The 17,399-nt window shown below is 30.7% G+C and overlaps 1 protein-coding gene and 1 pseudogene across 1 annotated transcript; both read right to left on the minus strand.

Annotated features, from left to right (window-relative positions):
- Positions 1–365: 365 nt before the first annotated feature.
- On the minus strand, positions 366–1,102 carry LOC129314603 (protein P21-like; annotated as a pseudogene).
- A 7,748-nt stretch (positions 1,103–8,850) lies between these two features.
- Positions 8,851–9,594, minus strand: LOC129314328 (thaumatin-like protein). The gene has a single exon (XM_054957740.1). It carries the CDS (start codon positions 9,550–9,552, stop codon positions 9,019–9,021), a length of 534 nt encoding a protein of 177 aa, XP_054813715.1. The 5' UTR covers positions 9,553–9,594; the 3' UTR covers positions 8,851–9,018.
- Between the last annotated feature and the right edge of the window lie 7,805 nt (positions 9,595–17,399).

The raw sequence follows: 17,399 nt of genomic DNA on the forward strand, positions 1-17,399 counted from the left end.
TTTCAATGTTAAAATGAAAGTTCTCTAGAATAATAAAAATTAATCGCAGGTTACACTAAGGAACTCGAATTTAGGCATAGAGACTGTGTAGAGTATCATATATAAGTGTTTTAATAATGATAATTAAAATTTTAGTTCATTATTTTTTAAAAAAAGTAAAAAATGAAATAGGGTTATATAGTTAAAAAAATAATTATAAAAATTACATAATTAATGCCCTTTATTTTGAACTACATAAAACTTTTAAAACATGTCTAATATTGTGATCCGGATTTTAGAGTAAGTAATGTTGCAAAAGAATTAAACATGCATGAATACTAAGCAGAAGAATTTTTTTGGGGGGCGGGGTAAGGAAGCAAAGTATATGAAAATCAAAGTTGAGAATTTATTTATATCTTAGTACGACAAATGCACACATACGATCAGAAATGTGCTGAGAATGTCGTCTTATTACATAGTTCTTTATTATACGAGGTATAGGAATATAATAATAAGAAAACAAGGTACGTACGACTAGTAACACATTCAAGGGCAAAAGACAATCTTGTAGTTGGTTCCTCCTGGACAACTGTGATTTTTAGAATTGTCGTCAGGGTAGAGATAAGCATCAGGGGACACTTGTCAGCCGGGCATTGGAGGGAAAGAGTACAGCCATTGGAGGTTGGACTGAACTCCATGGGAATATTGAAACCATCAATCACAGAGATATCATAGTAATCCAAATTGTTGGGTTGGTTAAGAGAAAACTCTGCAAGTGTAGTTGGTGGTTTCCCAGAGAGTTGGCATTCGAGTACACCTCCACAATCACCCGTCTCGCATTGTCCATGACCCGACCCGTCAAAGTTGCAGTTGGTTCTGCCCCATATGCGAGCATTGGCGGTACCGGCAGCCACGTCAAGCGACCACGTCTCGCCGGGATTCAACTGCCGGCCGCCACCGGTCGGCAAGGATGCCGGCCACACTGTGTAGGAGCATTGGTTTGTGATGTCAAACGTGGCGGCCTGTGTGAATGTGAAGCTAAGAGCAAGAAGGAGGGAGAACGCAGCGAGGCTTTTGATGATGACAGTCATTTTTGGGGCTGAGAGATTGTGTGGTGATTGGTTTTGTGAAGATGACGGATAGCAATAATGGGTATATATAGTGTTCAGCGACGAGCTGTAGTGTTTTTGAAATTTAAACAATGATGGCATGAAGTAATAGGATAGTGGACACGTTGGCTTCGAAAATTCTTGGTGCCTGTCAAGTAACGGGTCTTCATGAAATATATTAAGTTGTTTGGTCAAACGGATAATTTTGTGCATAAAATCCCATGTCCAAAATGAATGCTTCTCTGGATTATAATATAATATACAATTTTGATAATTAATTCATGATTCTAAAAATAGTTAGTAAAACTTCAATTTTTTTTTTAAATTTACATCTTTTCAATTATACTCTTATTAAATACCCTTTACAAGTATTTGATGATATTGACAATTAAAATTTTAATATATCATTTTTTTAAAAAAAAGAATTATAAATGAAATAGGAATATAGTTAAAGAAATAAGTATAAAAATTGCTCAATACCCTATGTTTTAGGTCAAGTAAAACTTTTAGAAAATACTATATATTGTGGTATGAAGGGAATATATTGCATATGATGACAGAAAAGATGGCAAACGTTCTTGGCTTGAATTTGAGTAATCCACACTTTTTCTGGTTAAAAATAATAACTAAACACGTTTTCTGGTTAAATATTATATTGTTTGTACGTTATCTGAACTAAATCATATATCTCTCAATTTATATATAATAAATTATTACTTTTGTAGTGTATTAGAAGGGTTCTAATTCTAATTATTTTTCATGCTATATCTAATTTTATCATTTAAGCCTACTTTCATGTATGACTAATTTGCATGACCTTCAACATAACGATCTTCATGGTTTTCTTTATTAAGTAAAAATTTTACTTTTTTCTCATTGGCACGACTTGGTATCGAAAATAATTCCTGGGTTTGGGTCCGAAAAATGGCACAAATTCGCTCCCTCAATGAATATTTAACGTAACACAATAGCAACCATAAATTTAATTGAATAGTTGTAAGATGTTTTGGTCATATGATGGTCAAAAAGCATTAAATATCACCTCTCACGTCAGATTAGATTAAATTGCAAATCGTATTAGTGATTGTTTTAAATTTTTTAGGGGATGAATGTTATAATTATGAGAGCTATTTTGAATTTTTTTAAAAATTATATCTATATAATTTTCAAGTGACGATAAATTTAATTACTACAATTGATACACTCATTCAATAATTGAATTTGGTTCATTCTAAATCAACAATTCGTGGCCACCTACACCACCATGAGATACGGCGTAATCATCTCCAACAAGTTGGTGTATACCGAAAATTGTCAAGCTCAAGTCAAAACAAAGACATCAGCTACCAATTCTCCCCGGCTGCTCTTTCTTTTTGACCTTTTTAAAGAAATCAACAAATTTTACTTCTGGAAACTTTCATTTACATTAATGAAGTCATCTTAATAGATGATACTCAAGACCATACGTTTTGTCAAACATTATTCAAGTTTTCTATATCATTCAAAATGAGTGGACAACAATTAATTATTAATGTACATTTTTATGAGAAATACTATTCAAGTGCTTCCAAAATATAAATGTTTTTTTGATTCAATTCTTATAAATAAGAAGGTTATATATATATATATAGTGTGATAAGTTATCTATGTGAAATGATCACACGTGTGAAAATACCTTGGATACTTTTCCTTCCAGTTTTTTCTAATGGATTTTCTCCTATTAAAATAGACAGCTAAAGAGATTTCATGTTTTAGGTATTTTACAATCATTGGGCCTTGTTAGTTTAATTTACTTTTTATGTATATATGTGAAATGCTTTTTGCTCAAAGAAAAAAAGTGAATTACTTTAACTGAATTATTGTAGAGATTTAAGGTGAAGATATATATGTACTGTATAAATTTCTTCCATAAAATTATCCTTCCATTGTTAGAAAAGTTTTATATTATTTCTGTGACGTAAAATATACATTTCAAGTACTAATTTGATTGGAAATTTAAATATATATCATACGCATTAAAAAAAGAGAAGAAAGCCTAAAAATTACACGGAAATCCGTACGTTGTCCCATTTGTTCTAATTATATATGTATTTTTTATTTTTCCCTAAATGGAAGAGCAGCCTTATTTAATTCTTAGTTTATTATGTTTATTATGAGTGAGACAACTTTTGATTGCTTGAGTTTAATTGTAGTGAGAATATGGATACGAAGGAATTGTTTGAACTAAAATAGGTGTGTATAGTTTTTGTATTGTATTAACAGAAGCGTTCAAAAGAGGGGAACAAAAAAAGCCAATAGAAGTTATGTTTGTGCCAAGATTAGCTTGAAGAGTCGGGTAAGTCAGTCAATGCCATGTGAAATAGTTTAAGTCATGGATTCCAATCTATTACATGAATGGCATATTGAAAATATTTATTTCTGAATTGGCCTTGAATTATTATTGCACAGATTTTCCAAAAACGCGTAAGTAGCAACTTCTCTAAACAAGGTTAAGGTCAAGTATTATACAAAGCTAGGGAATCATACTAAAATAGGCATGCTAGTTGTATTACCTAGTGATGAATGAATAGTTATTTTTTTCCAAGAATTGAAGACAAACTATGAGGTATATTATTAATATGGTTGCTAGTCTTTTCATCAACAAAAGAATTTGTATATAAGTCTTTACCAATGGGGTTGGATAAGGTTTAACATAAGAGGCTAGTCTCCTATGATGTGATAAACTAATGTTTGAATTCCTACTAAAAAAGGTGTTTATATTTAATACTAACCATGCTTCAAACAAAATTATTTTCAATAAAAGGGTACTGATGATTAATAAAAAATAAAGTCTTTTAAGTAGTCATCCAATGATCAAACCCATTAGCTTTGCAAAGTTTGGCATCCAAATTTGACTAGAAGGTTGTTTAGTGTGGGATATCTCTTTGTGATTTCTTCTTCCATTTGCACATGGAGCACGAAAGGATGAATTAAATTCTTGACAGAAATTTGTCGGACCAACAATGGTTAAGCCCAAAGAGAGCCATTCAATAATAATAAGGTCCCAAGAAATTTTGTAATGTCAATAAAGTTCCAAGAGTTGGGAGGTGGGGGAAAAATGAAATGATTTAATTAGGGGAACCCCATAGAACGCTCGTCCAAGGAACTTAAATACTGTGTAGGCCCATTAGATTTTGATATTCCTTTGTAGCCACAGGCCCAAACGCCTCAAGCTGAAATGATTGAACTATTCCTTAATGGGTGATAATATAAGTGCTCAAAAGACATTAATAACAAAAGATACGTGACTAAAAAAATTAATTATTCATGACAGGAAGTCCATTTATTTACAAGAGTTCATGTGGGTTTACACTTGAAAAAATTTACAAGTTAACCAGACAAAATTAACAATAAAAAGTCCATAAATAACAAGAAAAATCCAATTATTTACAATAAGAAGTATGTTTATTCACAAGAGTCCAATGTGTTTACACTTTGCACTTGAACAAAATTTACAATTTAACCAAATAAAATTAACAACAGAAGGCCCATAAGTAACAAGAAAAATCTAATTATTTACAAGTTCATTTATTTACAATTACAAGAGTTGATATGAGTTTCCACTTGAGAAAATTTATAAATTAACTGAAGAAAATTAATTAACAGCAGAAGGTTCATAAAATAATAGTAAAAAACATTCAATTATTTACAACAAGAAGTACATCTATTCATAAGAGTTCATGTGAATTTACACTTGTACTTAAGAAAGAGAAAAATTTATAAGTTAATTGAAAAAATAAATAAAAATAGAAGGTCTCTGTAAATAACTAAAATAGTTAAATTATTTACAACAAAAAAGTCTATCTGTTTACACGAGTTCTTGTCAGTTTACACGAGGCCTTTTCCCTCATTAAAGGAAATTGGGTCATTTCAACCGGGAAAATAGCTGCACTTGACGTATCTGGGCCTGAAAAGAAATATCAAAATGTGCTGTTCATGCAGAGTAACTATATCCCTTCTACGTGATTCTTCCATTTAAATACGTTGGCGTTGTAGCTAAAAAAAGTACCCTTCTACAATTTGAAAGTAGTATACTCTCATATGAAATTTCATGTAGTAAAAAATTGCATTTATAGTTTGAAAACAGAATTTTAACTTGACAAATAATGAAGTATTCTTAAGTCTAAATTTAATCCAAAATTTTAAAATACTTCAGGGCTTGAAATACATATGAGATTAAATGGGTCACCGAGCTGAAGTCTAAAGCCTTTTTAGGTTTAAATGGGTCAGGCTCATAAGTCTTTTTATACAAAATTTCCTCAATATACAAAATTTCCTCAATTTCTTAAAAGCTGGGTCTGAAAAAAACAGGTATGAATGGGTAGCTCGATACACTTGGTCTATCTTCTTGGCTCTGCCATTTCACTTGGCTCATTTGATAATAAATTTTATAACAGAATATACTGTTTAATTTTTTTTAATACATGTGGTTTAAATTTTTTAAGTAATTTTACTTCTTTCTTTTGCATTTTATTTACTCTTCTAGTCTTACTTATAGAATAAAGAGAATATTTATTTTAATCTTATTTATAAGGAACGTTTATGATTTTTTGTACATCTTTACCCTTTTACTCCTATTAAATTCTAAGAAGTTTATTTAATGTTGGAGTTTTTTTTTGGAGTGTGCATATTTTATAAGGGTAAAGTTTGAAATTTATTAATAAATTATTAGATACAATTAATGAGGTTAAAGGTTTTCTTTTATTATAGTGAAATATGTTGAAAGTTATTTATAACAAGGATGAGAGGGAATATATTAAAAAATTTTTAAACCTTCTGTTTTGTTTTATTGAAAACTCAATAAAATCTTCTTTCTTCTCTACTTTTTATATTATAAATAAGAGTTAATATTCCGTGCATTGTAGGTATAAAATTTTTTACTATAATTTTTCAATTTACAAATATATATGTATATAATAAACACAAAATAAAACTTCTCACTGCCAAAAAAAAAATCCAATTGCACTTAGTCTTCGGTTTTTCTTGCCTTCTCTCTCTTTTTCCTTTGCTTTCCTTTTGGGTTTTGTGCTAATTCTGTTTTTTTTTTTTTTCACGTTTTCTCTAACATGTTTCTTTCTGGTTGTGCTAAATCTCATCTTGATTTCTGTTGTCACCACTTTTTTTTTTTAATTTCTTGACCATCAATTTATGCTAAATCTCATCTTTGAAGTTGGATCGTTAGGCTTATTTCAAATTACTATCTCTATGTGTTAGGACCTCTTCCCTGGCTTTAATCCAGGTACTTAGTGGTAGTGCTAGGACCCTATGCTATTGGGTGCAATATTTGTAAAATTAATAATTAAAAAATTAAAAAAATTTAAACTCAAAAATTTTAAAGTTTAGTCAAAATATGTAAAATATTCGAGTCAAAAGGTGCAAAATATTGAAATTAACAAATAAAACTTTCTTGTAATTTTCTCCAATCCTAAAGAGTGCATTTGCCCGCCTTGGCTTCAATATAGCGCCGCCCATGCAGGTACTAGTCATTGGATATCTAATTATAATGGTTTCTTTAGAGTATGAAACTTGAACTCTGTTGCTTTACCATGTGGGAAAGTGCCTCCTAGTCCTTGGGCTTCTCCTTGAAAAGAATCACGCCCCTTGAGACGCCATTTTTTCTCAATTGAGCCAAGCTCCACGTGTACTCTATCATATTGTACTATTGTTTTGAGAAGAAAATTATAAATTGATCCCCAAAAAATTTAATTTCGACCATATATATATACACATTGATCAAGCAAGAGAGCATTAAAAAAAGAATAAAAGGGAAAAGTGGGGAGCAAGAAACGTATCAAAATCAGATGGTGGGGCACTAAAAATGGTAATCCTATGAAATGGCGCAAAACTACAAATTGCAAACTTTTAATCTTCTTTTTGCATTAATGTACAAGAAACTTTTTTTTTTTTCTCTTTGCCTGAAAACGATCCAGGAAGGCATCAGTATTGGGGATTTTATTTATTGTATGATGTAATATTTTTTTCATTTGCATCATTTTTTATAGGCAGTAATAAAGTCAACAAATATGAAAGCATCAACTTATTATCATATTCTCTATTCTATATATGTCTGTCTCCTCACTGAAACATGACGAAAACAAGGAGAAAATATGGCATGGTTGAATGATCTTCAGTCCTCCGCTTCAAGTAATTTAATATATCTATACACATCAATTTATAGTTTTTTAAAAACAAGCGTAAATGATATTAGAGGCTTGAAGGGGTCAAAGAAGCTAGTCGTAGGAAGAAAAAAAGGTGGGGCCGGGTGGGGATCGCGCATATATAAGTTCTAGAAGATCAATTTAATGACTGTGAAGTGCTAATAAACTTGGCAAAATGACAATTAAAACATAAAAGATTGAATTAATAATAGTTAAATTTTAAAATTGAGTGAAAAATATTGATTCAAACAATTATGAATTCAAGAATTTCAATTCTATATAGGGAATTTAAATTTCAAATATAATTCTCATATGTTAATTGAAACAGAAAAATATAGTAACCTTGCTTTTGTTATGTTTAAATTATAGAAATCTTGTCTCTATTTCTAAACCCACACTTTAATCCAATTGTTAATACCATTAGAAATATTCCATTAACGATTCTAAAATACTTGATTTTTTATTTGTAATTATGTTGAAAATTTTAAAATTATTATTTTACCCTCATAATTTAATTGTACACACTCTCCCCCCAACTTTAAAAATTAAAATAATTACATCGGTATTTAAATAAATAATTTTAAATTTTGTATTAAATTAATAGAATTTAAAAATATAAATTATATTAAGTAATTTCTTATATTAAATCCTATTATTTCATCAATTTTTTTAACTGCATCTTGAAAATATTATTTTTTCCAATTTATGTATTAAAAATTTAGAAAATGTTATTGAAATTAATGTTTATAACTGTTTGAATCTATATCTATAATTCATTTTATTAGAAAATGTTATCTAAAACCTAATTATCATTAATTCAATCTTTTGAGACCTAACTATTATTTTTTCAATATAAAGTTTGCTTAGTTGCATATATTCATTTAAACACAGGAAAATGATAGAGAGGTTCCAAAAAGACCAATTAATTTAAGCTACATTTCAAATATCAAATTTTAAAAATCTGTTGCTCAATCTTTCAATTTTGCAACTCAGTTGTGATGAATTTATAATTTATATTCTAAATTTTAACAAGAAAAATAAAATTTTTTATTCTTCAACCATGTTAAAATTTAAAAAATAAGTTACAAATTCCTTTAAATACTTGCAAATATAGGAATATTAGTAAGAAATTTTTATATAGACTTGGTACACCATGCCATCCATGGTTTATCTAATAAAAATAAGCCATGTATGGTTGTAATGGTTCTAAATATAAATTGATTTTATCATTGATGATGATAGATAGAGAAAAACAATACATTAAAGAAAAACTGACATATTTTTATTGAACAAAGCATGAACAATATGGTGCACCGTGCACCTGATCCATGCAATAATTTCTCAATCTTAGTTGCAAATCACTAGTAATGATGTAATTAAGAGACTTAAATACCTGACTTGCAAATATCATCATATATAATTTATAATTAAATATTTGAATCAAAATTTACACAATTTTATTTTCAGTAAAATCTTTGAGGACCTAATTATAAAATATTCAAGTGATTTTTTTTGGAATCAATACATCATGCACCATAAAAAAAATCAAAAGAGATTCATCCAAATACACAATAATCAAGGTCGAGATTTATTTATTTATTTCACAGCAAGAGAAGTGCATACATTGATAGACTAGATATACACGATGAGAACGTTGTCGTATCATTACATAGTTCCTTAATTATTTGGAGGTAGGAATATAAGGAAACAAGACGCGACGACTAATAACTTAATCAAGGGCAAAAGACAACCCTATAATTGGTTCCTGATTGGCAACTATGAGTTTTAGTATTGTCATCAGGGAAGAGATAAGCATCGGGACACTTATCGGCGGGACACCGGAGGGAAGTACATCCACTATTGGTTGGACTGAACTCCATCGGAATATTGAAACCGTCGATCACAGAGATATCGTAGAAGTCTAAGTTATTGGGTTGGTTAAGAGAAAATTCTGCAAGCGTCGTTGGTGGTGCCCCGGAGAGCTGGCATTGAAGGACACCGGCACAGTCACCGGTTCCGCAACTTCCACGACCCGACCCGTCGAAGTTACAGTTAGTTCGGCCCCATATACGACCGCTAGTAGTGCCGGCGGGCACGTTGAGGGACCATGTCTGGCCGGGACTCAACTGCTGGCCGCCACCCGTGGGCAAGGCGGCCGGCCACACCGTGTAGGAGCATCGGTTTGTGATGTCAAACGTGGCGGCCTGTGTGAAAGCAAAGCTAAGAGCTAGGAAGCAGAAGAGAGAGAGACTTTTGAGGAGCGTCATTTTTGGAGCTCTAAGAGATTATTTGGTGATTGCTCTGTGAAGAAGAGGAACTACAACAATGGGTATATATGGGGTTCAGCAAGCTGCGGTGTTAAGTTTTTGAAATGTAAACGATGAAACCATGACGTGTGTGCGTATAATAACATATATAAGCGAGTTGAATATATATAATAAGCCCGCTAGAGGATCTTCATTATGCCAGTCAAGTTACGGGTCAACATATAATAAAGTACTCCCTCCTTGTAAAAAATTACACTAATAAAATTCATTAAATATACTCTATAATTATATTTTTTAAACAAAAATATAATCTTTTAAAAGTATCATTCATTTAATAAATTATTTGTGAAAGAATATTAAAGAGAAAGAATATAATGGAACAGGTAATATTAAAAATAAATTATGAATAAAATTTTATTTTTATTAAAGTGTTATATATTTTGGGATGTAAAAATTTTCTTAGAAGAGTCTTATAAACGAAGACCGAAGTAGTTTATATAAGGGGATAAGTTTTCAAATTGACTAAATGCGGATGACTTGGAAAAATATGGTTCATACGCTTGGCTGGTATTTGAATAATTCACACTTTGTTAACCAAATATTTTTTTATTTTGGAAAAGTTAAATAAATAATTATTATTTTTAAAAAAGACGTGTACATGTTGATATGCTAGAATTTTTTAAGCAATAGAATTTTTTTGCTGGTACGTTAATTTAATTGAATATTTTTTTGATCCATGATGCGTGTATCCGTATGTGTGCTTAAAGCAGTCAACGAACAAACAGACGCACATGAACAAACAGACGTTAATATTTTTCATATGCTATTATATAATTAGAGATTAGAGATTCTATAAATAAACTTATGCCTTATGCTTTGTCTTTTTTTTTTGGCCAAAATATTTTTTTTTTGTCATTTTTAATGTAATGACATAGCATTTATTATTATCGGCAATCCCATTATGTACTAAAGCATTGGGAGAACCTCTTTTATATTGTATTTTGGCTAACCACTAAAGCATACATTTACTTTTTTTTAACTTTATATAATATTTTATTTTGGTCTTTTAATTGTATAAACTATTTTCCAGTCCCTTAATCCTGATAACATTAGTTTCATCATAAAAAGTTTATATATTGAATTTTTGAAAAAATTCATTAATTCATGATTATAAAACTAACATTTAAATTAGAAAAAATTCAATGGCATAGAAAATATTAAATACTCCATCTAGTCCATATTATTAGGCAGTTTCAACTATTTTACTAGAATTATGAAATGGCAATTAACTCAATAAATATGTCTTAGAAATGAAAAAAAATCCAACATTATCTGTATAAAAGATAGGAAGAGATACAAGGTATATGATAAGGTATAAAATTAAATTTACAATAAGGATAAAATTTAGAAACTTATAATAAATAACCATTCATGTAGTTTATTATTATATTAAAGACAAAAAAAATATTTTTAAAATATGCCTATAATAGCCCCGGAGAGGACATAAATTAGTTTTTTTCGAAGCCAAATTTCTTTTTTTTTTCGTAACTCCCATTCTTCAAAGCATAGCCGCACCAAAATAACGGATTTGAATTTGGTGAATTGCTTAATTATACTCATTCAGTGTGTGTCTAAATTACAGCAGTTAAATTTCATTAATACTTAAAAATTATTAAGATACATTTCTCTTCAAAAGTTTAAAATATTTTTTCCTCATGATAAGAATACTCATTATGTATGCTATTCTTTTCAAAAATTTGAAACTTGGTACTTTTTGAGTATTATATGATAAAATTTCTTATAATCATTTGATTAAATTAAATGATTATTATTGTGCCAAGTGAGACATCTATTAAATGAGTCTACTTAGGCCATTCACCAAATCCAAATATGCAAATAACATGGAAATTCTAGAATATCAAATTAATAGCATATAATGATATTAAATTATTTTTTTTTCAATGTCATCCCGCCAATCGCCAGACCAGCCGCCTAATACGCCTTTGATGTTAATTATCAATTAATACAATTTAATATTTACAATATAATATGTAAAACAAGAGAAATGGTCTCCTCAGCTTCAATCTTATACTCAAAGCCAAAAGCCTTTTGTTCATACTCCTTCGTCTTCTTCCTTCCAGTCCTTCTTCCGTGCTGTCATGGACTAAAGATACTAAGATACAGTTCATACATATCTGATAAATTTATAACAAATCTAGTGATTTTTTCACTGAAGAAACACGTTTAGCCACAAAATAATATCTACTAAAAAAAAACACTTTTCACACCCCCTTTTTACATCAGTCAGAAAGGAACTGGTGTAAAAAGTATGAAGGGTTCACGGTTGCATGCATTTTCGTAAATACAAAGATTTAATAGAACACTGTCTGCACTGATTCCGCATATAACCAGTATAAAAAGTAATTTCTATCCTGTTTCCGCATACAACTGGTGTAGAAATTATCTGAATATTCTTTTTTCAAAAAAAAGGTTAGTTTTCATACTGGGTAGATCTCATCCAGTCTAGAAAGTGTCTGCAATTTTTTTTCCAAAAAATAAAAGAAGGTTTAGTTTGTACACTTGGTAAACCTTACCTAGTGCAGAAAGTGTCTAACTTTTTGTTAAAAAAAAAAAAAGTAGTTTCTACGGTGGAGCTCACCTGGTAATAAGAAATTAATGTCTAACACGAGCCAAGAAGATTTGTTTGACAATGATAAGTCCAGTGGATGTGATCCCTTTAACCATCCTGCTCGATTGGTGGAGATTTTAAGCCGGGTAAGAATTGTATTTCTGTTTCCTGGTGTTTTTTATCTGAAAGATGCTTCTAGTATTGGCGACCTGAGTGATAAGGCATCTGTAAATTTCATTGTTAGCCTAAATTCTGGAAACTGCACAAACAACGTGTCTGTATTCCTTTTTGGTTCGAGTTTACATCGAACCAACAACTTGTTCGTTTTATAGTTAAAATAATCATTATACTGTTTGAATAATTTTTTTCTATTCCATCAATTTATCTTGGGCTGGCTGTTCATTTTCCTATGTTAGGTTGTAATCCATGAAATTTTGTGAACAAGGTGGCGTCTGAATGATTAGCGATTTGACTTGCAATAGCGGATAGGATATAAAAAGCCTCAAATTCAATCCCAGCAGCCGCAAGAAAGTGGGCTCTTCCCTTTATTTCAATATTCAAAAAGAGTGAGGAAACTTATCTGTGATGGGACTGCAAATATGTATGATGACAGCATAAATGCTATTGCTTTGTCTCGTTTTTCTCATGCCATTTTTATATGGGAGAATTTCACTTAGGGTTCCCAAAACACAAAAATTTATATTTAGACCCTAATAGAATCTAAAAACACACTACAAGCCTAAGGACTCTTCTTGTAAATTTTGTTGTAGATGAAAAGATGCATTTGCCCTTATCTTAATAGAATGTCCATGTATGTATAACATGATGGTCACAAATTCTTAACACAATGTACAAGCAATTAGAGGATGAACAATGCAATATCCATGAATGCACAACAATATCCATTAATTCTCAACATATTGAACATATGTAGACTTGTAATATTTGTACAACATAAAGTCTATCATGAATAAAATACTTGCATTAAAATAACATACTTCAAGTTAATATACACTAGATATATTGTGCTTCATAAATATTGTATTAAGAATTCATAAATATTGTGTTGCGTATGCATACACATTCTATTGAGACAGTTTTTTCATTTACAACAAAATTTGCAAGAAGGGTCCATGGTCTTACAATATATTTCAAATTTTATTGGGCCCTAACTACAAATTTTTGCATTTTCGGGGTCCTAAGTGAGACTCTCCTTCTTTATATCTTTGGCTATGAAGTTTAACTAGTGCACGTAATGGTTATGGGTTATTATAAAAAAACAGAACGGCACTTTGCTTTGCTTGATCATTCTAAACTGAGATTGTTCTTGTCATACATAATTAGTCCTCGTCACAGCGTTCTTGCTGTTGAAAGTTGAAATTATATGGACAAGTAATGTCAAGCTATATAATTGGACATTAAATTATTATACTGAAGCTTCTGCATGATCAACTTTTGAAGATTGGGCTTCCAATTTTTCAAATGACTCATTTCATCAACTGCATATGCTAGGAAATGCAAGCGAATAAAGGAAATGGTCATTTCCTTTCCGTGTGGAAAATTTTGAAGAGTGGGTTCATTGTATATTCTAGTCTATGAAGCTGAGGCATCTCTCATCTATGTTCATGAATATAGAATTTCTGATTCTTGCTACAGAAAGCAAGCAAATGCAATTGGTACTTAATGATTGTAGGCCTGATATGGTATCGTGTGTTCAAATGGCTGAGACTGTTGCACAATTCAGATATGGCATGACACCTCATTAATCCAACAAGTGTCTGCATTTTCGGTAAGTATTGTATTTACTTATGGTATTGCATTTGCTTGATGGAACAGTTTTGTGGTTCTGTGGTTAATGGTGATGTAGAATTGTAAAATTATGTGTCCAAAATGAGTAACACTAAAAATAACTGGTGTTTAGAGCTGGTATGGGTTGGTCTATATAAGTTAAGGAAAATATGAGTTAGGTTGGATTCAATCTATTTTTATATGGGTTGAAAAAAATTTCAATCTAAACTTGGAGGGTTAGTAGGTTCAATGGACAAACCTACCAACTCTTTTTACTTTATTTTTAATTTATTTTTTCCTTCATGTGGATATTTCTTTATGTCATGATTATTTTTGATAGACCAAAATGTTAAATATATTTGTATAAAATATAAAAATTGAGCCAGCTAAACCATGTAGATCTATTTATCAAAAGTCATGAATTAACAATATTCTCCATTTTTTCTTTATTTTCTATATTTTTTTAAAAAATAATATGGGTTCAACGGGCCAACCCTAACCCATTATAATTAGCCCATATGATTCACAAGTTATTTGGTCCAAATCAGGAAAAAACTCATTTTTTATTTAAATCAATTTTTTTCCAACTCAGCTCATATAATAGGTTATTGCGCCAGCCTATATAACCCAACTCATATTCCCTATTCTATTTGTAACCAATGCAACTCATCAAGACGTTGGATAATGGTTCGAAGATTAACTGCCTACACCTTTCGCTTGAGAAACTCGTCACGTAAAGTCGCGTACATGTGTATAGATATATGTTTAATGTTGACCCAAATTTCAGTTTAATTTTGTTTGCTGTTAACATGTGGAGGACTTAGGTAAGAGTGATACGCACACACGTGCCTAATTCAAATTGTGTGTGTGTGTGTGTGTGTGTGTGTGTCTGCATACACACATACAATACGCATGTTTTCAACTATAGAATAATTTAATTAACACAGCTCTACCAATTGGTGTGGTTTGACCGAGAATTAATAGAGAAAGATCACATGGATTAGTTGAAAACCACATATAATTAATTAATATCATAAGGTACCTGCATAAAGCATGTGGACCTCTTCGATAGATGATTGTGCAAGTTATTATATTCAATTAAAAACTTTATTGATAATAGATTTTGTGTTATATTAATTAAAGTGATGTCATTTGTTTTCAGTTTTTATATTGAATCAAAAACTTTATTAATCATAGATTTTGTGTTAAATTAATTAAAGTGAAGTTATTCGTTTTTACTTTTTTATTAAAAGACTGAATTTAATAAATATATATATTAATTTAATTTTATCGTATAATTTTATACTTGGCAATACAATTAGGTCTATATACGCTGGTAAGAAAATTATAATATTGGTCTATATAACAATACTTCGTTTGTGTGATAATGCAGTACTAGCTAGTAGGCAATATAAAACTCTTTACTATCTTTTACCCCATACTTATTTTATAATTAAAGAATTGGAAAAAAAAAAAAAACACCTGACACTAGAGGAGTTACAAATGAACAATAAGCTCAAATTTAACGTATAGTGATAGTGATATTTTTAAATTTGATATTATTTTATAAATTGATGATTTTTTTTATTTAAAGTTTTACTTAAAGAGGTAAATAATATGAAATTTTAAATAAAATACTTAAAAACTTATTTTCCCTTGCACAACATATAATATACAACGTGAAGGATGGTAGAAAAAATTGCATATATGAATTTCATCTTTATACGATTTTTATTGACTCAGGTATAATTAACAATAGAATTCTTAATAAATGTCCTTGATGATATCTCTTATAATACATGGCAAATCAAGAGCATACCCTACCTCACAAATTCTTCTTTTTTCCCTTCCTTTATGTTGCCCCTTCTTTCCCTTTTAAATGGCGTTCCTTATAAATTGCTTGGTGGGTCCCTTGCTGTAATAACCCAATATATATATGTGTGTGTGTAGAGTAATAAAAATAAAAGCAACTTAAAATTTATTTTAACATTTGTTGATTCACATTTACGGGTTAATATGGCTTAGTGGTGAGCATCGTTAATAAATCCAAGGTTCCACGTTCGATGCCTTTGGATGCAAGAGACAAGAGCGAGACGCTTCTACATTTTTTTTTTTTTTAACTTTCCAGTCCTTATGGAAAATTACCCATTTGTCCTTAACTTGGTCAGATTTTATTCTTCCTACTTCCTCATATTTTCGCGTTTTGGGGCATCAGTTTAGACAGCAAGAGAGCTGTCCAGAAACTTCACCCACCGTGCTTCAGTCTCTTATCTCCCCGCCGTTCGTACTTGCCACCGTCGCCGAAGTGGAGCTGTGCCGTTCCTGTTCCGCCAAACTTACAACTTCTTTCTTTTCTGATTAAAAACCACCGAGATCTCCCCTCCTCTGTCCATCTGAGTTTGCAAGAGCCCAAGCTTTCCTCTCCCTTCACCTTTGTCCTTGGCTGTCCGTCGTTGGTGACGGTGGAAGCGTCGGAATCTTCCTCCTCCGACAGTGTGGCAACGTGTACGTATCAGATTCCCTCTTCCCTGTACAGCTCGTGACCTTCTTTTCCTTCCTCTTCCATTCTTGCCGTGATAGCTAGGGGTCGCATCAGATCTCTCTCGCCTTAATACCGTTGCTGTATGGAGGTGAGGTGCTTCAAAACCTCCTCCTCTCTTCTGGCGATCAGACCATTACGTGAGTGTGTTTGCGTGACTAAAAAATTTGATTTCCTTCTCTTCTTCAGTTGTCAGATTTGAATATGTTACGAGAAGGATTTTAATAACCTGGAATTTGAAGCTTAAATGAACATTTCCATTGAGAAATTTTGATATGGTTGTTTTGATTATGACTAAGAGAGATAAATGTGAATTTTGGGGTTTTTTTTTCCCCCTTTGAGGTTAAAACTGATTCTCAGCTGAAAATATGGAATCTGGGATGTTGTTTGGACTAAATATTTACATTGAAAATCTTTGGGAATTAGAATTGAATGGGAAGAAGCTAGGTAATAGTTTGAGGTCTAATCATTACAAGATGTTCGATAAAATGTTGATGAGGACGAGTTTTATTTGATTATATATTTTTATGAAAATTCCAACAATTCTTATGAGAATGCATTTATGGGTGCTATTTATTCATGAAGTTAAATTAGTTTTGGTGGAGAATTTTGTTTATAAAGCTATTGTGACATTAGTTGAATTCTGGGAATTTTTCTGTTGATGATTTATAAACTTTGGTGTTTTATGACACTTTTGGGGTGCATATAAAGTGTTTGATCAAATGGAGTATAGAAGTATTTTGGATTAATAGAGTAATAAAGTTTGGGGGTTATTGCTGATTGTACCTTAATTAGGTAATTAACTATGACAATAGAGAAACCTTTATATAACACTTGGTGCTAAAGTCTCAAGTTTACTATCGTTATATTTATAATGAATTATGTTGGAAG

The sequence above is a fragment of the Prosopis cineraria genome, unplaced genomic scaffold, assembly GCF_029017545.1.
Source record: "Prosopis cineraria cultivar Desert tree isolate PC_DT_omini unplaced genomic scaffold, ASM2901754v1 PC6, whole genome shotgun sequence".
NCBI lineage: Eukaryota > Viridiplantae > Streptophyta > Magnoliopsida > Fabales > Fabaceae > Prosopis > Prosopis cineraria.